This window comes from Podarcis pityusensis (genome assembly GCF_964106645.2).
Source record: "Podarcis pityusensis genome assembly, chromosome: 3".
NCBI classification, from domain to species: domain Eukaryota; kingdom Metazoa; phylum Chordata; class Lepidosauria; order Squamata; family Lacertidae; genus Podarcis; species Podarcis pityusensis.
The window spans coordinates 22,580,488-22,607,277 of record NC_138026.1 but is presented as its reverse complement, the minus strand read 5'-3'; the positions used below and the strand labels follow the sequence as shown (position 1 = coordinate 22,607,277).

Here is a 26,790-nt window from a genome sequence, read left to right as displayed (position 1 = left end):
ACCTGCAGTCAACCATGTTCAAAATGTATGAGCATTTTGATTTTTTCAGTGGTGACATATGTTTTTGAGCCAAACAGAACTACTGAGATCAGTATTAACTTTGTTTCTAAATATCCCAGCTCAGCTAGAGAGTATGCATGTGGGGAAATGCTTAATTCCATCATGCATTTTAATTTTTAATTTAATTTCTTTTTCATGTGCACATTACCAAAAAAATAAATAAATTACAACCCCAAAATTAACATGCAGTGATTAGTAATGATAGCTTTGGACACCTTTATGTTCAAAGGGATTATACCTCTGCATACAAGCTGCTAGAGGGTGAACAGCAAAAAAGCAGTAACCTACACACAGTTCTTCTGAATTTTCTGAAAACATCTGCCTGGACACAAGACTCAGACTAGATAAAACAGATAGCTGCTGTTGACTCCAACCATCTCTGATTACTAGCAGTGCTGGCTGGGGCTAATGGAATCATAAAATTGTAGAGATGGAAGGGTCATCTTGTCCAACCTCTTGCAACGCAGGACTCTTTTGCCCAACGTGGGGCTTGAACCCACAACTCTGAGATTAAGAGTCTCACGCTCTACCATCTGAGCTATCTGACCATCAACATCTGGAAGTCCACAGTTTCCCTATCCTGATTTAAACTAACAAATGCTTAATGATATTTCTGAAAGACATTGTGCAGTCAAAGTCAAGTGCTTTTAAAGCCCTAATTATTTTGTTGGGTTTGTTAAGCATGTACTTCAGCTCTCTGAAGCCTAGCTCTTAAAAGTGCTTATTCTTAGCCGCATAATGCCCATTGTGTTTAGTATACAACTCAGAGAATGCACACTTACTCGTGTATGATATATTGAATCCTCTTCCTGTAGTGGAATGATCTGACTGAAATTCTAGACGTACTATGTGCCCATTGCTAGCTATCTGGGAAGGCACATCATTGCCAGAAAAAGTACCGAGCGCTGGTAAGTCAGAAATCCCATCATCCTTCACTGTCAGGTAATCAAACTGAGGCTCTACATCAAAGTCATTGAAAATAAGATGTATTCTGCTTCCTGGTTCTGAAATTATCAACCATACACAATTCATGTTGTTTCCATACTCCTCAGGGTAGTTTGGTGAAAGTATAATTCCTGAAGGTGTTGTGAAGTTGAAGAAACATGAGACTATTAAAAAAGAGAAAATGAAACACTTTGAACGATGCATGTGTTAAAAATACAAATTCTAAAAGGCATCATGTCTAGGCTATACCTCCTGGAAAAATGAAATGTTTTCCATCGTTGTGGGGAAAAGTCCCACCTAAAAAACAAAGCCTGCAGTTGTGACTTTGCTGCCACATTTTCATTTGGGGGGTCTTTTTTTTTTAAAACAAAACAAAACTGGGAGGAGAGGGCACCTTATTAGGTCTAAACAGCAATATAAAATTTTTGTACTATATATATATATACACACACACACACACACACATACATATGCATATACATACACACACACACACACACACATATATATATACACACATACACACACATACATATACACACACACACACACACACATATATATATATATACATATATATATATATGTGTATATGTGTGTGTGTGTGTGTGTGTGTGTATGTGTGTGTGTGTGTGTGTATATATATATATATGTGTGTGTGTGTGTGTGTGTGTGTCATTTTGTTTGTTAAATACCTTCCACATGACAAACACAGTGATAGAACTTATTTATCTTCAGTGGTAAGCTTTTTTCAAGGACCTCTTTCTAACAGAGATTAATTCAAGGACTAGCAGTAAGGAATGGATATGGTCACTACAAGCCGCTTGAAAAACTCCCTGTGTTCCATTTGTATTTCACTCTTAGAAGAAGCAAAGAAGAAGAAAATGGGGTGGCAGCTACTGCTGAGAAAACTGACATCTTGCTGCTGCTCACCAGGAGGTAGAAAGGGAGGGTGAGGCAGCAGTGAGGTCAGCACAGTGCAAACAGACTGACGAAGTAAATCAGATATGTCCGCAGGTGCATATGCACTGTGCTGGCCTCACCACCATCTCAATCCTTTTCCTCCTGGTAAGCAGCAGATATGCAGCAGATGGAAGGTCAGGCGACTGCTGACCACTCCTAGTTCCACACAAGTTAACGTAGTGATATATTGGCTAAGATCCTTGTACCAAACAAATTTGTAAGGTAGACATTACTAAGGAAAATAGCAGTGTTCTACTTAGTAATGTTTGCCTTGCATGACTGTTTATAGATTCCTTGGTTATGTGATATATTTAATAAAATCTTCAATGAATTTTTTTAGGTGAAATCAACAAAATCTTACTCAGAATAGACACTTTCAAATTAATGGACAAGTTATTTAAGTTGATTTATTTCAGTGGGACTACTCTGAGTACAACTAACATTTAACATCACCCATTTTAATTAATGTACTGCTGCATTTGCTCCCTGTTAATAAACTGTGAGCAAACATGATAGAAGGATGCTGGTCAGCAAAGCACTCTGTATCTTTTAAAGAGAATAGCAAAGGAGAAAACTCAAAGGTAGCAAAACTTTGTTTGTTTGCTTATAAAGTATAAATCAGCTATTCTATTCTCAAAATAGCATGAAATGAAAATCCATTGTCTTCTAGTACTCTTTTGATAAATTTCTACTCTAACATTATCTGACTGCCAAATTCTCAGTAACAAGAAAAGGAAGTCTGATTTAGGATTGCACCTTATTATACTGCTAAGAATAGAAGACAACTCATGAAACATACTGAATGCACTGTAATCCAGAGGTAACAGGAATAAAGATTTGTTATAAAAATGCATCATAGCATATAGTTCTCACCTTTTGCAGCTGGTTATAAAACAACTACAGTATTCCTAAATTAATTAATACTCTATGCAACTTCAATAAGTTCATTATGACTATTTTGCAATATTGTCCACTCTAAATACATGTTCTATAGGGCATGGTCAATTCCTTTAGGCATGTTTTAATTAAGAAAATATTATATTGAAAGCACTAGAATATATATGAAAGAGGTCAGGTATAGTAAAATAGAACTAAGTGATAGAATAAGAGAACTGTAAAGTTGAAAGGAGTCCTGAGGGTCATCTTATCGAACCCCCCTACGCAGGAACCCTGCCCACAGCATCCCTGGGTGGGCTTGACCACCAACCTTTTGGTTAACAGCCAGACACACTGACCCATCGTGCCACCTATGGTATGCTTCATGCTGTTTCTAAAGGTAATGGAAGGTCAAGAAAGAAAATGAATTGTAACTTACAAACACAACTGGGTTTATTGCCGGACCACTGGTTATTCTGTTGGCACGTTATCATTCTTTCTCCCACAAGTTCAAAGGCCGCTTGACATTCAAAAGTAAGTGTGTCTCCGTGTAGAAAACTATTGCCGGTCCTCTTCCCGTAGGACGGAATCCCAGGATCACCACAGCCGCCTTTCTCTATTTCTATAGAAATGGAGGTAAAACAACTGGCAGAATTAAAATTAGCACTCTGCATGCACACAGAGACACTTGTTTCACTAGTGATTACTTAACCATTACATTGTTGAATATTACTTTATTTTATGTAAGTCATTCCATTTTAAAGTTATGTTTTATTATGATGTTCTGTATCAGATCAGATTATAAGGTTATGTTCATTGTTGTGTATTTTGTTGCTCTAAACAGCCTTGTGCATAGAAATTTAGAGAGGCACTACACAAATTAAAAGTAAAAGTAAAATGAAATGAAATGGGTTTGGGGGGGGGAAATGAAATAAAATACTGTGTCTGGTTCTTGGTACCATATTTTAAGAAAGGTGAAGGCACTGGGAATAGGTTCAGAAGAGAGCAATGAAGATGGGTCAGGGATGTGGAAAACAAGTTCTGTGAGGAAAAGTTGAAGAACTGGGTATGTTATGCCCAGAGAAGAAAAGACTGGTGGGGAATATCATGCCTTATACTGAGTAAGACCCTTGGTCAACTTAGCTTAGTTTTGGCTACACTGACTAGCACAGCTCTCCAGGATTCAAGCAGAGGTCTTTCTCAGCCCTATCCAGAGATGCCAGGCATTGAACCTTGGCCTAACACATTCAAATCAGAAGCTCTACAACTGAAACACAACCCTTTCCCAGAATACAGCACTCTTCTAATGCTGTGAGAGTCAAGAGGGAGGACTAGATCTGATGAGCCTGTTGGACAGGAGAAACTTCTGAAGGGTAAGAGCAGTTTGACGATGGAACAAATTAAGTTCCTCCTGAGCTTGTCTAATGTAGACTTTATATGAATACTACATCTAGCATAAAACACTGTTTGAAATAATAGCAACAATGATAACCATTTCTGTTGTTTTGCTAACCTACTTATACTGGCAATACAAACTTCATCCCCTCTAGGATTATTTTTTGTACTCATTCAATCTCAAACTTCTTTTGATCTAAGTGATTAGAACTGCAGGAACTTTCTGAAGTTTGAGAATGCACTATGAAGTTCTTCAGCTCGGATTTAACATCAGCTTCCTCTGGTTTGCCAATAATATTAACATAAATCCTATTCAATTGTTTCCTGCTTTCATGTACTCTGTTTGGCGGTTCAGGCAAAAAGACCTTTTTATCTTGTTTGTAAACCAGCAATATTTACCATCTTTGGGGACTTATTATCTTCTCAGTGTAAATAGAATGACAAGATTAAACTCCCCCACAAACTGGGATGAGATGATCATACACTTCTGAATTTAATCAAAGTCTTTCTGCGCCACAGCTTTCTTCCTTCAAGGGAAGAACTGTGGCAGTTTTGAAGAAATATACGTATGATACAAATAACAAAAAATACAAGAAATTCTATGCATATTGGGCATTAGATTAGAAGAATAGGGAATTCTAGGTTAAAGGTTTTCATGCTTTTCTAAGGTGTAAAAACATATGGGAGACAGAAATAGCTATAACAAGCTGTTACAATAGAATAAAAATTTAATACATTTTGGACCAATAATCCACAGTTTCCATTTAAACCACTACAATTATGAGTATGACAAAATGGCTGAAGAAATAATCACCCATCTGATCATGCATAATTGGGAGGCAGGGAGCAGAACGGCAACTGAAGACCTGGCCATGGATATGTGTTTGGATGGCGGTGTGAAAGAGGGCATAGAAACTGCATAAGACTATGTCTTCAGGATCATGAATGAAATAAGCAAGACCTGTGATCATACAGAAAATGTGGGAATGGGACCAGCTCATCTTTGTAACGTGAAATGGCTACAGTGTCACAGGGCACCCAATTTTTCAGATCTCTAAAGTAAATGAGGGGCAGGAATGACAGGTGTTAGTCAAATCTCCCAATCTACAGCCTGCATTGAACTGCTTCTACTCTGGTTGTTTGCACAAGAGTCAGTACTTTATGCACATGCAGAACTATTCATTTATCTTGTGAATTCATTGTGCAAACCCCTAACCTCAAGCTATCACAGGATTAAGAAATGTAGCCACTGCTAAGCAGCTGTGTTTTAGATGCTACCAAGAAGCTTCCTTCCATATATGAATTGCTCTAGTTGTATTAGGGGCACCAGAAAAAAAAAAATGTGTAAAAAGCAACTGAACAACAATTGATGGAGAGGGTGAATCTGTGGTTATTCCAATTACACAGCATCAATACTAATTGCAGTTCAACACATAAACAGTGAAGAGAAAGCCTATTAAAGTATACGATCAACACAGAAACAACAAAGAGTTTTATGGTACTCTAAAGGCTAACAAATTTATCATAGAACAAGTTTTCCTGGACTAGAATCCAATTCATCAGAAGCTTGTTGGCATGAAGGGAGAAAAAGCCTGCAAAAGGTGGAGTTAAATGGCAATGAAATGCAAGAAGTAGCTTGTAACGATTCAATTAAGAGTTTAAATATATGTAAAACAAGTATAGTGACCATTAATAACAGCAGCAATTGGTTCCAACACAATCATCTTAGCATTACTAATAAATTCACATCTGTACTGTAGTGGAAATTTTTTTTATATAGACTGATAACTCTTGTCATTAGTTATTATTTACCCACTACACACTAGAGTTTCCCTGTGAAATTCCTCTGTTGGAGAATGGCAACTTGCCACTGGCACTGCCATTCAGAAATGGCAAATTGCCAAGACTGCCATTCTGCAACAGAATGGCTGTTGTTCTTGCTGAATCTGAATTAACAGGACCACCCTCCCGGAAGGTGATCGACACAGTGGTGTTTGTCAAAAACCAAAAGAAAGTAGTTAATAAGATACTTGACAGCTTAAGTGTTATAGGAAGAATATCTGTTATTTTAGCTTTCCTTTTATGTTTCTCTGAACAATGTAAAGTACTGCAATTCCACAAATGCATGGTATGTGTCTACCGAAGTGAAATGTTACAGCTACTCATCTCCCTCCTATCACTTAGAGAATATGAGAGTACCATTTTTCATGCTCAGTTTTAGCTCTGTCCAAATTATTTATAAGCACCACTGGAGTTCACAATTTCATTTTTAGCTCTGTAAAGGAACACAAGAAATCTAATAAACCAGGCATTGGAGAGCACTTCTCATTGTGACAACTACCTTCAAGATGCTAATCAGGCATAAAGAATGAGGCTGCATTTATCTGGGAGAATGTATGATTTTCCTACTAGGCAACTATAACAAGGTGAAGGTAAAGGATGCCTGGACGGTTAGTCCAGTAAAAGGTGACTATGGGGTTGTGGTGCTCATCTCGCTTTCGTGCTGAGGGAGCCGGCGTTTGTCCACAGACAGCTTTCTGGGTCATATGGCCAGCAAGGCTAAACTGCTTCTGGTGCAACGGAACACCATGATGGAAGCCAGAGCGCATGGAAACACTGTTTACCTTCCCTGCTGCAACAGTACCTATTTATCTACTTGCACTTGCGTGCTTTCGAACGGCTAGATTGGCAGGAGCTGAGACAGAGTAATGGAAGCTCACCCCATCATGGGGATTCAAACCGCTGACCTTCTGATCAGCAAGCCCAAGAGGCTCAGTGGTTTAGACCACAGCACCACCCGGATCCCGACTATAACAAGAGGATAAGGTGGTAGGGTGATTATTATGGGTACCTAACAGTGCCATTGTAAACCTCTGTGCCCCAAACTGGGTCTGGGAACACATTTATCCATGAACAGAGGACGTCTGTTAGAAATTGTGCCTTAAACAAGGACAGTAGGACCATTCTTAAAATTGGCCATGAACCTAAGAACATAAGAAGAGCCTAGCTGCTGGATCATGCCACTAGCCCATCAAGTCCAGCTTCCTGGTCTCACAGTAGCCATCCCGATTCCTGTGAGAAGCCAGAAAGCATGACATGAGCGCAACAACATTCTGCCCACCTGAGGTTCTCAGCAATTGCTATTCACCAGTCACGACGGCTATTACCTGTTGATGCTGAGTATCAATTCAAGTCTTTCCATAGGACATATAATTTTGTCTAGCTCAAGCCCATCTATTATATGGCACGACAGCAGTGGAAAACTAAAGCTAAAGAGTCACAATCACATTATTAAAAACAAATACAGATTTAATAAAATTTAATAAAACAAATACAGATTTAATAAAATCATAGCAGCAAGAACCATAACAAACGGCCTCGGCCTAGTATACCTGAAGGAGCGTCTCCACCCCCATCATTCAGCCCAAACCCTGAGGTCCAGTGCCAAGGCCCTTCTGGCGGTTCCCTCCCTGCAAGAAGTGAGGTTACAGGGAACCAGGCAGAGGGTCTTCTTGGTGGTGGCGCCCGCCCTGTGGAATGCCCTCCCATCAGATGTCAAGGAAATAAAGAACTAGCTTACTTTTAGCAGACATCTGAAGACAGCCCAGTATAGGGAAAATTTAAATGTTTGTTGTCTTATCATGTTTTTAATATTCTGTTGGGAGCCGCCCAGAGTGGCTGGTATAAATTATTATTATTACTTCGTAATGTGCATGAACATGTTTTGTAACTTAAGAACTCCTTCCTTTCTGATTGTCAACTGATTAAGGAAAACAAGATTATTTAAGGCTCAGCCCATGCCTTAGAGGCTTCTAGATCCTAGAACTTTCCCAATCAACTTTGCAAATGATATTGTTAGTGACATGCCAGGGCTTAAAAAACACATGGCCTCCTCCACCAGCACAGACTGACACTCACTGCTGTTGCTTCCACCCCTTCTCATGCAAGGGGCATGGCTTGCTCAGATTACGCTGGTCATGTTGCTGGATAAATACAGTGGCTTAAATGCTTCTGGGAAGCTCTCAAGCTTTTCAGATGGAAATTTCTGCCAGACTATACACAGTGTGAGGAGGCAATAATGAAACTGACAAATGTGCACTTTAACTGAAAACTGAAAGTGGGAGGCAGGTACTGGAAGGTCTCTTGAACCCAGAGATGTTTTCGAAAGGACATCAAGAAAGATCTAAAGTCCTTATCTCCAGTCTCAATGCTTCAGTGAGATCTGAGATAAAAGATCCCTCTAATTGCTCTCCAGATCAAGAGAAAGCACTCTGCCAGCTCTTATGGATATCACTCTCTAAAGAACAAACAGATCAAGAGATAAAATTGTGAGAGCTGGTAGCACAATTCCTTTAGCAGATGGTAGATGTGTAGCCATCACTTTCTAGATCCTCTCAGCCCTTTTCAGATTCAGATCTTAAAATCACCGAGTTAAGATAAATAAATGAATTAAGTCGTCCCAGAATTCAACTGCAACTCTTTTTTGCATCTATTCAGAATTTGCCTTCATTCTAAAAAAACTAAACACTGTTTTGAAGCAAATGTGATGTTTCTGTTCAATACATCTGTAAATGCTATTGACTAAAAAACTAAACTTATTTGTATCTATTCAGGAAAGTATAATACAGAGATTTAAAATTCCACATTTTCCTAAAACTGAATGCCTCTACTACAAGTTTCAGTGTCTTGGAGTGTGAAGTCCCTAATCTCTGCTCTCTCAAACTCACATGCATCATTTAGTACATTAGGATGACACAGTCTTCTCAATCATTTTCCCACACAGCAGGCCCTAATTTCACAAACATCCTGTTTATTGCAGTTCATTACCCTTCACATGTAGAAATCTTTACTCTATAACGTTCCATGAGCTCCTGGTTCGCAAAATGTCAGAAGTGGATATTTTAGGAAATCAATCTTTCTAGGAAACACCATTACACTTGCCTAACAACCTTAAAAATGAGGGATATTTAAGGCAATAGAAACAGTGTTTAACTTCAGGAAAAGAGCAGGCATGCTTCTATGTGCTAGCTAAAACATGCAAAACTAGGTACATTGGATATATTAGTAAATGCAACTGGACTTACAAGCTTTTTAAACAAGTCCCTTTGGTACGACCAGACAAGAACATAGATAAAATGTTTATATGTGCCTGTTGGTTAATAAGCTATTGCTTTTGCTTACTTTGTGTGAAGGTCTTCCTACTGTCGATAATACATTCCTACTTTGTCTAATCAGTTCACTAATGGAATGAAAGAGCAGTGAAAAAAAGGACTGGTCTTCGGAATACACTATGCAACAGGTGGAAGAATTTTCGTGGCAAATCTGTTGCTCCTTATTTCCGTATTCTAACTCATAAAATATTGACTACTAAAAACTGTTTTCTTTAGAAGCCTGCTTTCCTTCATAAATACATTTTCCAGAAATTATGTTAATTTACCACTGTCTAAGCAGCCATATGTTTGTTTCCTTAAATAAGTATTCTGAAAGAAAATACCCAGGCAGTGATGTACTTGCTAGTAACCCATTTCATTTAGTCAAATCATTTGGTGCTTCTCTCCTTGAGAGGCGGGCAACTAAAAGTAACACGATTTAGAAAATGAAAACAGGGAGGCAATATGGAAGGTGAACACATCACTTATTTGAATCATCGTATTTGATTTTTATCATCAGAATGTAGGTGTCACACATCAAAAAGCTTCAGACTGAAGGGCAAACAATTTTTTTCTTACTCTTCCTAATAAAAAAGGACCATTATAATACAGAAAAGTTATTGTAGAAATTTAATGTAATATTGTTCAAGCTAATTGAATGATATACATAAACAAACAGAAAAAATGTGGAAACTTAGCATCTAGATCAAAAGATTTTGCTAGAATTATTTTCAACCAATGTTAGGGGGAAAGGCACTGTGTGTGTGTGTGTGTGTGTGTGTGTGTGTGTGTAGGAGAAAGTAAGTAGGTGCCAATGTAACAAAAATAATTTGAGATGTTTCCTTCTTTTTGTGGTGAGCTATTGGACTGACACCCCACTTACATCTTTACACAGAGCCATGGTAATCCTTTAATTGCATTTTTATTAATATTAAACCTGATGTCCAGCAGGATAAAAATAAATTGCTTTGGTGTCAAGTAACCTGGCTGAAGTGATGTGTACAATTATTAATATTCTTTCATTATTCTTTTTTAGACAGTAGCAAAAAAATAGGTCATCAAGGCTGCAAGCCAAAGATCTTCAAGGAACTTAAAGCACATGTGCAATTTGAGAGCTGAGGTGGGAAACCCCATCAAGCACCTTACAGTTTTGGGACAGCTATATGAATACTAGAACTTGTGTGAAAAATTCAGAACTTCTGGATCAGGTTAATTGGGTTTCACTTATACTATGTGAAACTTATCATAGCCCAGGCTTCAAGCAGTGATTCAGAGTCCAGGGGTAGAGACACACTATGGGGGTTTAACAACCTCCAAATTGGAAACACCCTGGGCAACAGTCCTGGGCTAGGACCTTCCATGGAGCCATTACCTTCACCCCAAACATATTTTGATTTCCTCTCCATCTTCTGAAGGCAACACCTGGCTAGTCACATCTATGCGGAATTCAACATTTCAGGCACTAGGACTTCCCTTGAAGCATGTCCATCTAGTCCAAAAGGGTAGGTGCTGGGTTAGGGAGACTGGTTTTAAGGGCTCAGCTGGGCACCAGACCATGTTGGAGCAAGTTGTGTGCTTAGATCCATCCAAGTCAATTGGATTGAATCTGATCCTAGCTATTGGCGGCCTGTTTAATGACAGCCATCCCTATGACCACCTTTGGCTGGTTCTGCTGCACCCTCAAAACTCACTCACAGTCAGGGCAGTATTGATAAGGAAAAAGACAATTCCCAAAAAGGTTGAAAGAAATATAAATACGTCCCATTTTTTTTAAAGGTAGCAAGCTGGCCTAGCAACAAATTAAAAATATGAATGAATTTGTATTTACTCTTAACTGAATTATTATTTCCAATGCTAGCAAGCAAAGTATATGTATTACATTGCTGTAAGAAACAAACAAAACTGGTTGATTTTTTTAAAAAAATCAGACTGCATCTTATGCAAAATGCTTAGCATAATACATTGCACAGTACTTTCCTGCATAGCACTGAATGCATATTTTTATGATCACAGAATCAAGAATAGTATTATTTGAAGTAGTGCACATTATTACACCTTGTCCCCTTTGTCACTGTCTTTTCTTAAGTCCAGCTAAACACTGTATAGAAACTACCATGCTGCTATTACATTATGTTGCATTGAAAAACATTTGTCCAGGCATAGCCTATACATTAGCTATTACACAGTCAAAATTATTTCCAGGGCAGAGAGCAAACCCTGGTAGAGAAAGACATAATGAAATTCAGCTACAAGCTAAAACTAAACAAATAATTCTTAAATTACTATATATATATTTTTAAAAATAGCTTAATTGTTTAATTATCATAGCTCTTTTAAAAATCATCCACAAAATGTTTAGCGAATGCTAAAATAAGAGAACTTCTTGGCTGAAATAGCCATCACAATCTTAGATTTGTAGTATTATTTCTTAAATTACATACTAGGTTAAAAATAAAATATAATATTTCTCGTTAGCAACTCCTAAATAAGTCTTAAAAGCATCTTTCCAACTCTTCCTTCACTGCAAATTTAGCAGTGTATGGTTTTATCACAGTATAGTTAATCAGATACTGCTGGGCTGAGGGTTTTTGTTTTTTTTTAAAGACTTCAAGCAACAGAATTCAGAAATGTTTGCATAATTTTGGGAAAGATTAGATGAAATTGCATTCTGATTGTTCTTATTAAAATCTGGGAAATTGACAAAGCTAAATATAATAAAACTCATTTCACTGTCAAACATGAGTTTGCCTGCAAATGTTGCAAATACGAGCCATCTTACTTGGAAGCATTCTTTAACTATGTATCTAAAAATAGGCTTGCTTTTTTGCTACACGGCAGCCCAGCACGAAGGAAATCTACTTTAATTTACCCCCTGCTGCTACTTAAATAGCTATGGCAAATTATACAAAACATGATTTGTAGGAATACATTTTATCAACAGGTGCAATGGATTCAGAATTTGACAGCTCAAAAGGATTTTTATTGACAGAAGTGACTGAAATTCTACTGCATATTATTTGTTCATTCCCTCCGTAGGACAACATTGCATTTACATTGCACCTGAAGCAAGGGTGTTGGGGGTTTTTTTGTCATTCTTTGCAAGTGAAAAGAAAAAGAAAAGTACGGATGCATTGCTTTTATTTATTTTTTATTTCGAGCTGACTCCAACGAAGCCAATGCACAGCTTGCCCTCAAAACTATCAAAATTGGTTCCAGAGTGTGTGTGTGTAGAGCAGGCATCGTTCGTTCGGCTCCCTGAATGACTTTGTTGGATGCAATGCTTAGATACTTTGAAATTTATTTATTTCTATGTGTTTTTAAAAAAAATATATACGCTGCCCTTCATCTAAAGATCACAGGGTTTACAATATAAAAAACACAAAATGCATAATATAATCAATCAATCAATCAATCCCTTCCCACAGTGACATTTAAAATGCCATGAATCATTTAATCAGCCAAAGGCCTGGTTGCATTGAAATATGTTTGCTTGGTTGCCTATAGATGTGTTACGGAGACGCCAGGCAAGCCTTCTTGGGGAGAGCATTCCACAAAAGGGCAGCCATTGCAGAAAAGGCCCGTTCTCATGTAGGAAGCACACAAAGAAAGGCCTCAGATTATGGTTGCAGGGTCCAAGTTCGTTCACATGGGGAGAGGCGGTTCTTGAGGCATTGATATCCCATTATATCCCACCCTTTTTCTCTATGGAGCACAAGGTGGTTTGTATGGTCCCCTCCACCACTAATTTAATCCCCATAACAAGCTTGTGAGGAAGGTAAGGCTGAGAGTGTCTGACTGGTCCGATGTCACCCAGTGAACATCACAGTGAGGTGGGGATTCAAATCCTTGTCTCCCAGGCCCTAGTCCAACACTCTAACCAATACGCCACACTGACCTTCCCATGTTCATGCAGCTTCTGACCTAACAATGGTAAGCTTTTGAATCTACTGTAATAGTTCTTATATTACAATGAACAATAGGTAAAGGTAAAGGGACCCCTGACCATTAGGTCCAGTCATTACTGACTCTGGGGTTGCAACACTCGTCTTGCTTTATTGGCCAAGGCGTACAGCTTCCGGGTCGTGTGGCCAACATGACTAAGCCGCTTCTGGCGAACCAGAGCAGCGCACGGAAACGCCGTTTACCTTCCTGCTGGAGTGGTACGTGCTTTTGAACTGCTAGGTTGGCAGGAGCAGGGACCTAGCAATGGGAGCTCACCCCGTCGCGGGGATTCGAACCGCCGACCTTCTGATCGACAAGTCTTAGGCTCTGTGGTTTAACCCACAGCGCCACCCACGTCCCTGCAATGAACAATAAAAACTTACAAATAACATGTCACATAAACAGGGATGTGAGGGACTCAGTCTGAGTAAGCAGGGAAGCCCAAGGCAGATTCTTCAATAATCCCTCCCTGAATACAAAATTCTTGCCATCGTCGATGCAGACATCATGTTTTGAAGATCCATGCAATAGTAGTGAACAGAGCCTTTCAGCTCTGAGAGGGACCTGGCATCATGGTGGGCCCCCTCCTCTATCAGTGGGCCCTGATGGGCTTGCCTGGCTGTAGGGGCAGCACTCAAAGCAGTGCTCATCTAGCCATCCTTTTAATTTTCCACAATTCACCAGAACTGCACATTACTGAAAATATGTAAATAACTAAATTTAAGACTGGAAAAATAAGAAACTCAGAGAGTTGATATGGACAGATCCTTCTATCCCTACTCTGCCTAGAAAAAGGCCTGTCTTGTCTCATCTGTTCCCAGGGTTTCTCCATTCCTACCTTAGTGCTCTGTACCGTAAGAAATATTTTGAATGTTCTTAATCTGTTGGAGGGGTTTGCTTTCCAAATTAGATAAGTAAACACCACTAATGAGCAACACAAACATTTTCCCTTTCAGGCTCACACACAACGGCATTGAAATATTGCTCTCATTACTTACTAATAAATCCTGTACCTGTTTTGTCTGACACGTTCTTAAGTACTTGGCTAAAAACTAAGGTAGAAGAACCAAAGCCACTTTTAATGTTAGCAGTGTATTAATTAGGAATATTTAACAAACTCCTTGGGAAGGCCCACCTTAGAAGCCCCCCAACACCAGAGTTGGGCTGAACTGCTACAATATGTCACCACATAAAGCCAGCCAGCCAATCAGCAGATGTGGAGCACTTCAAAGATAGCCATTTTGTTGTGGAAAAAAACCACAAAAAAACTAAGATTAGCTGAAAGGTAGCTAAACTACACAAGAAAGCTGCTGCTAAAGCACGGTGCTTGTAGTATGGAGCTTTGTTAACAAACTTTGCAAAGCTACAGCACTATGCCCCATGGGAGTTTCTGTTTCTAAAGAAATGTAGATTATCCCTTTGCTTTTCCTGAAAGGGCAAATTCTGCTTACCTTAAGGTTGAGGTGCAGTCTTATCAGACCATACACCTGGTAGCTACAGCTCCATATAAACAATTTCTTCATTCCTTTTTAGCAAGCAGATTCTTGGACTCAGTAAGATGGTCATATCATATTACACCATTTCCTACATACACTTTATGAACATTTCTGCTTCTAAAATCTGGGAAAATGAACTGGACAGTACAGCATTAATCCTGCATGATGCAAAGAAAACTGAAGCAAAAAAATATAGCACGTATGTTTCTTATCAACATACCCATATACAGTACATGTTTTCCACCAGCATATCCCCTGCAGCAGGGAGGGTATGGATTTGATTAATGCAAACACAGAGAGGAGGGCTGATCACATGGGCCTTTCAATGGGAATAAGAATACAGTGGTGCCTCGCAAGACGAACAGAATCCGTTCCGCGAGTCTCTTCGTCTTGTGGGTTTTTTCGTCTTGCGAAGCAAGCCCATTAGAGGTTTAGCGGCTTAGCGCTACAGTATTAGCAGCTTAGCCGGCTTAAAGATCAGCTGATAAGCGGCTTAGCATCAGCTGTTAAGCGGCTTAAAGATCAGCTGATAAGCGGCTTAGCATCAGCTGTTAAGCGGCTTAAAGATCAGCTGATAAACGGCTTAGCCATCAGCTGATAAGCGGTTTAGCGGCTTGGGAAAAAGGGGGGGAAGGAAAAAAACCCCGCAGGAACTCGCAAGACATTTTCGTCTTGCGAAGCAAGCACATAGGAAATTCGTTTTGCGAAGCACCTCCAAAACGGAAAACCCTTTCGTCTAGCGGGTTTTCCGTCTTGCGAGGCATTCGTCTTGCGGGGCACCACTGTAAGGAATAAGTGCTTTTGTGATTTAGCTGCAAAAGCACATAACCCCTTTTCCATAGACAGAACCCTCAAGGTTGCGGACTACATCTAAATGATGGAACCACGTGGAAAGAGCCGACTGCATAAATACTTACCAAGGAAATAGTACTCAGTGAACAACCCCATTCACTTGTGCCCTCACATATGATTCACTCATAGAAAAGATGTCCCAAAGTTTCTGCAGGCCTGTCTTGAAATGTTAGGAATCTGACCAGAAGCGGCATGATGCAGCATTATCCAATTAAGATTTAGGGGTGCCAAATACTATCGCAATCAATCAGTAGAGAATGGACTAGGAACATAGGAAGCTACGTTATACTGAGTCAGAGCTTTGGTTCATACTGCTCAGTCTACACCGATGTCCCCTCTAGCTATCCCTTATATTGCACATTGATGCTATCAGAGTTGTCACACACAATCTCATTTTCAATACTGTTTGCACTTGCAAGAGTTTTGGGGAAGTCACAACGCTTCGTTTCCAGTCAATGCATATCTTGTAACTTGTTCTTATCCCACAATTGTCTGCTTTCTTTTATCCCTTTTTTGTTGCAATATAGCTCCCAAAGGCAGCAATAATTTGGTAGTCTTTGCCCATCAAAAAGAGAAACTAATAAAGCAGAATAAACCCACCAATCAGCTAACTTTTTCCTCTCCTGCTACAGTCCTGGGCTAACTCTCTGAGAAAATGCCTGATCTCCTGCAATTTCCCACTTCATTGAGCAGGGTCCCATGACCCTCAAGACAGCCTTTTTGGGGCACTTGGGGACTGCCAGTGAAAAGATGGAGGAGGAAAGTCAGCTTCTAGCTACCTCTTTCTACAGATCGATCTCTGGATCCATTCCTGTAAGAACAGAGGGTGCTTTTTTATGATCCATGGACAAACAAAGGATCACTCCTAACAGCAAAGTCGGGTGATTTGTGCCAACCGCATTGTACCCAAAATGGGGCACCTGAGAAACAAAAGGTACGTATTAGCATGCCCTGGGGAACCCAACGATGTATAAAAATACTGTTAAAGTAAGAGAGAAAGACACCTAAGGGGAAAGCCTTCATTCTGATGAAAACTGAGCTTGCTCAGGAGTAATGGAATGTACGGTAGTAGCAGTTTTAAAAGAAAAATGAATGAGGTGTAGCAGGAGTGGATTGAAACAGTACTGGCTGTAACACCCTGTTCTAGTTTACTTTTCTAGCACAGACTAGTTGCGTACTTGTCTAGAATGACTTCATTTATTCATTCTATCAGAAATTTACCTTGATATACAGCTTTGAATCCAGGTGAGCCAATGCTGTCATCCGACTGCAAATGGAGCCACATTTGGTTGCTCATGCTCACTATGAGATCAGGGACACTAGAGCCAGTCAGCCTGTAGATAAAAGAAACAGTAGCATCATGCACAGACACAAGTGTGATGCCTTGTCATATCTGCATTATGCTCTTCAACTTGTGTCTTCCAGTTACAGAGTGATTGCTCCACGACGACTCCAGGTTTGGGAGTGAAATGTCACGCTAGAACAAAGATGCTAAAGGAGGACCTGCCAGTTATAAGAGCTCTATGAAGTCACGGCAGGTAGCGAGTGATATGTTTGCATGTTGAAATCAGAGGCTGGCATGAGTCGAAAGTGTCAACTCAAATGGCAGGCGTCGGAGTCCACGGTGAAATAAGGCAACTTGTAGACAACACAAGATTGTCAGCAACTATCTGGGTAGAGATAGCAATTACTGGATTTTATTAAGGAAGCCAGAACATTCTGTTCTCTCAAGAGAGGAATGCGGCGAAAGCAATTGTCCTTACTTAAATACCTCCGCAGGCTACTGGCTTTCTACATTATGTGCACTTTCCGTATGAAATCTGTGACACTTAATGGATGCATCTAGCAGCCTATACCACCACTCTTTTGTTGCACCGTTTGCATCGTGGAAGGAGCTCCTAAACTTTCTGCAAACATTTTTTTAAATAAAAAGAAATCCCACTAAGAGGGAAGTCACTCCCTCTGCCCTGAAAAATTACCATTAGCATAAGCCCAAAATGCTAATGCAAGCCCCATAGAAGTAATTGTTCCTGAAGGTAACTGAGGTAGCTTGTGCTCTTTGAACATGCTCAATTTATTGCCCAGTGTGGGTCTCAAACCCACGATCCTGAAATTAAGAGTCTCATGCTCTACCAATTGAGCTATCCCTCCAACTATCACTGAAGTCCCAATGTCCTTGTGATGAGCACAATAATTAAAATAAGGCTGTACATCTCAACACAAAAGGCAGTGAGTGCTCTTCCTCAACAGGCACACCACTGAAATTATGGGTCTTGGGGTGGACCCAAGCTTACTTTCTAGCTAAAATTAACAGCAGGCCTTTAAAAATATTAAGAATAAGAAGCACTAGCTCCATCTCCAAAATCTGTATGTGCACAGTGTTAGCGCTCTCCCTCCCTCTCTCTCTCTCTCTCTCTCTCTCTCTCTCTCTCTCTCTCTATTATTTTATGCATTAAGTGGTTTTACTTGTTTTCCTTCCTGTTGTTGTTCCATCCCAGTTCCTGCTCTGTGAATGTACTTTCCAAAGAGTCTTTAGACTTTAAAAAAACAACAACAACTGCACAATTTAAGCTAAAAATGAATTTTAAAAACGAAGTAGTAAAAGTGGGGACCCTTTCTTAGAGAAGGTAATACAAAGAGTAAGAAATGAATGTTATTGTGTACTTACACATACAACACTGTTCTGGTATCTCCCACTTTTCCAGCGTCTCCTACTGTCAGGGTGTCGTATCCTCTTTCTAGCTCAAATTCTTCAAAGGCAAGCTTTATGACCTGTTAGGATAGGAAAGGACCACATTTGTCAGCTGATCACATTTTTTGCAACTGTGCTTTACACTGTAGTATCGTTATTTTGGGGGGCGAATTATAATTTTTGGGAAAAAATTCAGTGAGCGGTTCAAAATATATAGATTTGGGTGTGATGAATTCAAATACGCCATACCAATAATAATTTTTTTTTCTAGGACAGCATTTGGCTTGGTAAGTCTATGATTGGTGAAGAAGCACATAAACCAGTTTTTGGAAAACCAAAGAAATTTAAGTTCACCTTCTAAAAATGCCAGGTAATGCTAAATAATACAAATACTAATAAATTCTGTTGGTCCTGTTGGCATGTCTGTCTTGAGAGACATTGGGGTGCATCTCTGGGGATGTAGGCAAATGCTAAGGAATAAACCCTACACAAATCCAGAGGTGGTTGTACGGTTTCTCCTTCCAGCAACTCTTGCAACAAAGCTGGTGTCAAACATATTGCTCTGCTTTCATTTGGACCACATCAGCAAGGCCAGAGGGCAGCCCAGGAGCTCCATACACACTGCCCAGGCTTGTACCATGGAAAGGTCACTTAGGTACTGCTAGTGCAGCAAAAACAACATGGAAGGCAGCAGTTACAGTGGTACCTTGGGTTAAGAACTTAATTCGTACTGGAGGTCTGTTCTTAACCCAAAACTGTTCTTAACCTAAAGCACCACTTTAGCTAATGAGGCTTCCTGCTGCCACTGCGCCGCCGCTGCACAATTTCTGTTCTCATCCTGAAGCAAAGTTCTTAACCCGAGGTAATATTTCTGGGTTAGCGGAGTCTGTAACCTAAAGAGTTTGTAACCCGAGGTACCACTGTATTAGTTAAATTATATTAATAAATAATATAACTGCAAGTACATGGCAATCTTTTTTTTTTTTAAAAAATTGCAGTTTAACACACAAGCTACTTATCAAGCAAAACTACATTTTATTAATTTAACCGAACTATCCTATGAATTCCCAAGTCATGTTACAACTTTTTAAAACCCCTCAATTTTGGAATTTGGAAGCTGAAAAAAATCAACATGCTATAGTGTAGTATACATTTGACCAAGCTGGGAATATTTAAGAGTGCAGCAGTGTCTCGGGTATAAAAGTTTTTGATAGAAAAAGAATTACTATCTTTTAAAAAATAATAGAGTAATAAAAGTAAACACAGAGAGAAGTATCTGTCTCTAGGAAGTCTTTGAAAATTAATGTTTTACGGTTTGCAAGACTACAGAAATATAAAATGAAATATATAATCATTAAAAGATTTGTAGTTTTATATTTTTCTGCTGCTCACATCATAGCGGTATACATTTTTATAAAGCTCTGGACATGCAATTGTATATAAGTTCAGAGATTAGCAGATAGTATACCACGATGATATGGAGAACAGAAAAAAGAATATCGTATATGTAAAACAACTTACCATTTAAAAGCAAAATGATTTTATATTATAATGTAATACAATTTAATAAATCAGGTGAAGGCATTTGAAAAGCACTTAGAACATGTATATATATCAGTTTCATGTGAAAGAAAAGAAGGGTTTGAACAGCAGGATCAGGTATTAGCACCACAAGGAAATGAGTGTCTTATCATTATTTAAACCAATTCAAAGTTTTGTTGTCAAGCTCATCAAGCCCTGAAGGACCTGATGCAGCGTCCAAATGACCAGGGAATTATAATCAAAATAAGATGTCCTGCATGTGGTCCAATCCAAATGAGAAACTAGGAGGCTGGTAACAAGATATTCTTGGTAGTGGCATACCATCTATGGAACTTCCTCCCAGGAGGCTTTCCGTCTGTCCACACATTTTGAAGCCAAACTTCAGCAAAAAGAAAGAAACAATGCTGGTTGCAACAAATATGGGTCAGAACAGACCTTGCTAACTTTCTACATCCCTTATTGAAATTAAACTACTTTCAACGGGTCAACAACAATGGGTGTAGCAGTGGCTATTTTCAAGCTCTCATAAGAGCAGGATGTCAACAAGAGTTGTTCAAATATGCTGGAAGTCAATGAATCCCTAAACTGCTTATATATAGTTCAAGGAACTCTTAAACTCTTAAATTGTGTGATCATTTGTGAGCTGAATATCATATGTGTGCATTTTTCATGGGTGGTGGTGGGGTGATAACTCTAGTTTTCTCCCCCTCTCTGCAGAGCGAAGCCATTTTAAAAACACAAACAAAATACCAATTTTTCAGTTCGTTGCTGCCTTTGCTGAGCAGACATATGTTTCAAAATGACTGATGTGATGTGCTTTCATAACAATAATATAATCCAGAACCATAGTAACTGTGCACGGGTGAGTATTTACAGTTGTATTGAAGAAGATAAAAAAAAACTAGAAATAATTTTAATGAGATCCAAAACATGCTATTTGTGTAATAGTTAGTTGACATGAAAGAAAAGAAGTCATTATAAAATCAAATTACAAACAAATTTGTTTTGACCGTATGCCAGAGTTCAGTGATCTATTACGTGTGGACGTTTTATCCTTTGTCTTTGTAAACCTGTTACACTCACACTTAATTGTTTCAGTGGAAAACAACTTTAAAGGCAATACTACAAAGGTTTAAAAATACATTTTATACCCTTTCAAGTCCTTAGGTGAGGGCAATGATTAACATGAAAAATACTTTTTATGTAACCATGGTTAAAAAAGAAACATAAAAAGTAGCTAGAGATATGAAAATCCAGCTATTCCCTCTCAATAGAAGAAGAAAAAGAAGAGTTTGGATTTGATATCCTGCTTTATCACTACCCGAAGGAGTCTCGAAGCGGCTAACAATCTCCTTTCCCTTCCTCCCCCACAACAAACACTCTGTGAGGTGAGTGAGGCTGAGAGATTTCAGAGAAGTATGACTAGCCCAAGGTCACCCAGCAGCTGCATGTGGAGGAGCAGGGAAGCGAACCCAGTTCACCAGATTATGAGTCCACCGCTCTTAACCACTACACCACACTGGTGTAAAGATCTTTACATTCGAAGGTAGCATCCAATGCCACCACACTGTCAGCACTAAGATTTCCACTTCTTGCACATAACTCTCCCCACCACCACCACCACCACCTCCTCTCCATGTGTACAACCTGTGCCCTTCCAAAATAACTTTCAGAGAGTTGGAGAAAACTTCAGAACAGGGAGGAGAGAGGGAGAGGAAGGTCCACTTCACAGTCAAAACTCCCAGAGGCGTGGAATGTTTTTGGCTTCATGGAATGGAGCTTCTTACCAGGAATGGCCTTATTGGCCAAATGGGGCAGGTAGGTGGGGCAACCCACCTGCCGATCACATGATGTTACAGGTCCTGGCCAGCTGTCAACCTCCCTTGCTGGATTTCCAAGCGCCCACTGTCACTGAAAGAACCCTGAGAAAGAGTCTGCAGCAACAACAGCAAGAAAATGGAACAAAGGGGAGACTCTCCCCCCCTTTTTACTCGGACTTCCCTATTCTACTTGCAACCCCAGGGATGGAAAGCAGCAGCATTGGAAGCCTTTGGAAACCCTTTGTGACCCTACCCCACTCTCCTTTGCACACTTTGTTGGAGGTGTAAAGGAAAAAAGCAGAGAGAATTGCAAAGCCCTTGTGCCAGGGATAGGACAGGTTGGTGTGGTCTCCCCAAAACAGCCGACTGAGTAAGTATGTTGAATACTGCCTGTCTTGAGTAAGTATGCTGAATACTGAATGCCTTTAGCTGTAATGGGACAGATTTCAATCTATCATCTATGAGAAAGGAAATGAAAAGTTTTGTTTTGGTGGCCAAAAAGGTCAGAAAGACGACCCTGGACATTATAGCAGTGAATTGTAAGGAAGACGCAGAGATCTAAAGAGAGACTATTATTTGTGGCATGACACCCCTTTTACTTGTATTTATTTTTGATTCAGATTTGTCATGGCCACTGGCTAGTACAATAAAGTTATTTGGACTGGATTAAAAAGTGTTTGTGGAGCTGATATGCATAATTCAGCAATAACATTTAAATCACTGATAGTATTTCTTTTTTGTATTGAAATGCTATTCCTCCCATTGAACTTTGATCATCAAAGATGATCAGTCATTTCGGATATTAAGTGACCTAACTGATATTTACTCACAATTTACATGTTCATTCCAACAATAAATTTTACAACTAGTGCAAAGTCTCCCCCAAAGGTCTAGGGCCCTACTCATTCTAAGCCTGACATTAAAAATAATAATAAAAAAATTGAAACAGATTCTACCATATGACATTTTACATTTGTCCTAAAAATAATTATCACTGGACTGAGAAACACATGCAAATTCTGAAGCGTAATATAATGACTTCATACTATAAGACAGGCATAATCATAAGATTCTGTGACGAAGCTGTGTCTTAGAAATTTCATAATGTGCTAATTAGTAACAGTGACTTGAATCCAATGGAATGGCTACGGTATATGAGTGGTGCAAGAGGCTGCTGAAGGAAGAGGGTGGTGATGAATCTCTTCTCTATGAGCTGTACTCCACCCAAAGTGGTTAATATCCAAGTCAGAAGTTGTTTTTTAACAAGTTATACTAATTAGCATGCTGAGATTTGCTAACAGAGTACATTCTTACAGGTATTGCAGTAGCTCAGAAAGTTGCATCTAAAGACATTTCAAATGTAAAATGTGTATTACAAACAGCATAAGCCATTAAAATAATTTGAATTACACTCAAATGTCAGGAGGTCAGAAGGAAACTAATGGAAATTAAGCCTTCCAACAGATCTGACGGTAACGTTCAATAGAATTTGCAGAAAATGTACATTGCGCGTTGACTCTGGTGTCAACGTTAACACTACTTTATCATAAAAAACCACAATTGATAATTTAATAAGTTCTTTTTGTGACTTCATAGCTTTAAAGCTCCATTGCTCTCTACCCCCTGTAAAAATAATTTTTCAGCTGAATGCAGCGATTGTGTCATTACAGGTTCAATTCTGCATATCTTTAAATACCACATATTAAATATATAAAAAAGGTTTTTCTTCCTGGAAGTGCAGTATTGCCAGCACAGAGCAGACAAGAGTGCACTACACAATACACAAAATATGCATTGCATTAAGACAAAACATTTTCAATAATGCCAGTCCCACAAAACATGATGGATCTGTAGGTGTAGTTTCTTTCAAGAGAATTATAGGTTCTTTCTTTACCATTCATTTAAGCTGTTGTTTAAAAAAAGGGGGGGAGGGAGACCAAATGCTGCTCACTCCCACAGGCCATTTGGTTAATCACACACAGACACAGACACAGACACATCTTATTCTTGGCTATATCTTCTCTCCATCAGATATAATCTCTGCAATGATTGGCCTTAAGAGTTGGCAGTAGATGAACACTACAGGAAGTTTGCTTTGCTTGTTTAGACCTTTAAACCTCTCCCTTAAATAAATTCAGACAAGACTCAAATTTTGGTTTGGTTTTGCAGAATTTAGGCCACAACTTTACTGATTACAGCAAGTGAATGATTGCATAGGCTCTGGTTCAACTAGCTCCCTGCACCGTTGAAGGTAGCGCTGACCCTGGGCACCAACATAGGTCAGCCTAGGGTGAACACCTGGATAAGAGGAAAGTCGGGAACAGGCTATCTCCGCCACCCAAATGCCCCCCTGGACTCAAGCACGGGCACAACCCCCTCTCAGGGGTTGACCAAACCATCGAGTCCCTGGATTCCTTTAACGGAATACCCTTCACATAGGGATGGCGAGTTCGTTCTCCCATCCCTATCACCTGAACCAGAGCCTATCCACAACCTTACAAGTTGTGATGATTTGCTACGTGACAGGCGAAACCCAAATGGCACCAGCCAATCAGCCAAGTGGGGGAAATTCCTGCTGTGCCCCTGTGCCAACGACAGATGACACACAACAACATAGCAAGGACAAGCGTACAGCCCTAAATATAGGGACAGGTGGGCGGGTGTTCCAATGCACGCACTAACAGAGGAAGCTCTGGGTCACGTGCATAGGTATATATAGGTCCCTTGATCCATTTAGCATGCATCCCATTGGCCTGATTAAACCCAGCATCAAGGGACATACCAATTTGGGTGTTGTGGCTAATCAATCAAACCCACCCACAACACAGGGTTTGGTTGCCCGGTCTCACCACAACACGTGCCCTCTTGAAGGGAGCACCCGATTTGTAAGCTCCATCAGGCCACAATGCTTTATTCAAGTCATTGTACTTCTGCAACTGAATATACAAAGCTATTTGCCTGAAAAGCACCTTTCAACAGCGGACTTCCACTCCACTTGTTGCACTCTGTGATCTGGTTTGCTTGCACACCTCCTCCTCCCAAAAAAAAAAGAAAGAAAAAAAGAAGACTCCCAAGAATTAAAAATTCTCTATCACAGAGCTACCATTTCCAGCACCCTTAACAAACTACACCCACACTAAGCTCAGCTGCCATCGACAGAGTAAGTTATAAGGTTCCTAAAGACAGTATTTAAATAGGGACTTCTCCCTGTTAGAGAAACTCACTATCTTGGCTTTAGGATAGTCCTGTTCTGCTTCCAGGTTCATAGACATTGAGCCACTTGAGCTCACTATTAGATGAAAATATTATAATCCAGTGATTTCATTTTAATTATGGCAGCAGCAATATTTTCCTACGGCTAACACAGTGGAACAGATTTCTTGAGTTAAGAAGTGGCCCTCAGAAAGAATAAGTAGTACTTCCCAGTGTTACTCAATTACTATGTAACATTACTATTATTGCTGCTGCTACTAATTTTATTATTTTTACTCTGCCCATCTGGCCACTGTGGGCAGCTTACAACATATCTATAAACATAATAAAAACATCAGCCCTTAAAAACTTCCCTAAACAGGGCTGCCTTCAGATGTCTTCTAAAAGCCAGATAGTTGTTTATTTCATTGGCATCTGAAGGGAGGGCGTTCCACAGGGGGGGTGACACTACTGAGAAGGCCCTCTGCCTTCTCAATATTGTATAGAATATTGTATGTTATATTAGATGGCAGACAGTTTATTTATCACCATCTACTGTTTTGTTTGTTTGCTTCTGGACTGTTATTAATGTGGGGTATAACATAAATTAAAAAAATAACATAAAAACATGATATGAAATAATTAAACACGAGAATATTAGCTATGTAAAATATTAGCTATGTAAGAAAAACCCGAACAGTAAAATGCTACAGCAGAAGTACAAAGATACTGAGAAGTACAAAGATGCAAGGGCATCCTGATCAAATTTGCAGATGACACCAAACTGGGAGGGGTGGCTAACACCCCAGAGGACAGGATCACACTTCAAAACGACCTTGACAGATTAGAAAACTGGGCCAAAACAAACAAGATGAATTTTAACAGGGAGAAATGTAAAGTATTGCACTTGGGCAAAAAAAATGAGAGGCACAAATACAAGATGGGTGACACCTGGCTTGAGAGCAGTACATGTGAAAAGGATCTAGGAGTCTTGGTTGACCACAAACTTGACATGAGCCAACAGTGTGACGCGGCAGCTAAAAAAGCCAATGCAATTCTGGGCTGCATCAATAGGAGTATAGCATCTAGATCAAGGGAAGTAATAGTGCCACTGTATTCTGCTCTGGTCAGACCTCACCTGGAGTACTGTGTCCAGTTCTGGGCACCACAGTTCAAGAAGGACACTGACAAACTGGAACGTGTCCAGAGGAGGGCAACCAAAATGGTCAAAGGCCTGGAAACGATGCCTTATGAGGAATGGCTAAGGGAGCTGGGCATGTTTAGCCTGGAGAAGAGGAGGTTAAGGGGTGATATGATAGCCATGTTCAAATATATAAAAGGATGTCACATAGAGGAGGGAGAAAGGTTGTTTTCTGCTGCTCCAGAGAAGCGGACACGCAGCAATGGATCCAAACTACAAGAAAGAAGATTCCACCTAAACATTAGGAAGAACTTCCTGACAGTAAGAGCTGTTCGACAGTGGAATTTGCTGCCAAGGAGTGTGGTGGAGTCTCCTTCTTTGGAGGTCTTTAAGCAGAGGCTTGACAACCATATGTCAGGAGTGCTCTGATGGTGTTTCCTGCTTGGCAGGGGGTTGGACTCGATGGCCCTTGTGGTCTCTTCCAACTCTATGATTCAATAAAATTAAAATTAAAGAAGCATTGAAGGAAAGGCCTGGGCAAAAAGGTTTGTTACCAGGAGAAGCCTAAAGGACCACACAAATCACAGAAGAAAGAGTGCTCCAGACAGCAGAGACAACCATGGAAAATGGGTGTATTTTCCTGGTCAAACACTCCTGTATACGAGAAGTCAATCTTCAGGTAACCTGGTTCCGAGTGTCATACGTCAATGAAAAGACCTTGAAT

The 26,790-nt window shown here is 39.7% G+C and overlaps 1 protein-coding gene across 4 annotated transcripts in view; it reads right to left on the bottom strand.

The window, feature by feature from the left end:
- CSMD1 (CUB and Sushi multiple domains 1) overlaps window positions 1-26,790 on the bottom strand; it is a 940,367-nt gene that overhangs the window by 219,369 nt on the left and 694,208 nt on the right. For all 4 annotated transcript variants that reach the window (XM_080998891.1, XM_080998892.1, XM_080998893.1 and 1 more), the window contains 4 exons: window positions 18,348-18,451; window positions 16,901-17,013; window positions 3,284-3,466; window positions 843-1,169 (listed from right to left, as the gene is read on the bottom strand). In XM_080998891.1, coding sequence (XP_080855017.1) covers window positions 843-1,169; window positions 3,284-3,466; window positions 16,901-17,013; window positions 18,348-18,451 — 727 coding nt within the window. The remainder of the gene's footprint in view (window positions 1-842; window positions 1,170-3,283; window positions 3,467-16,900; window positions 17,014-18,347; window positions 18,452-26,790) is intronic.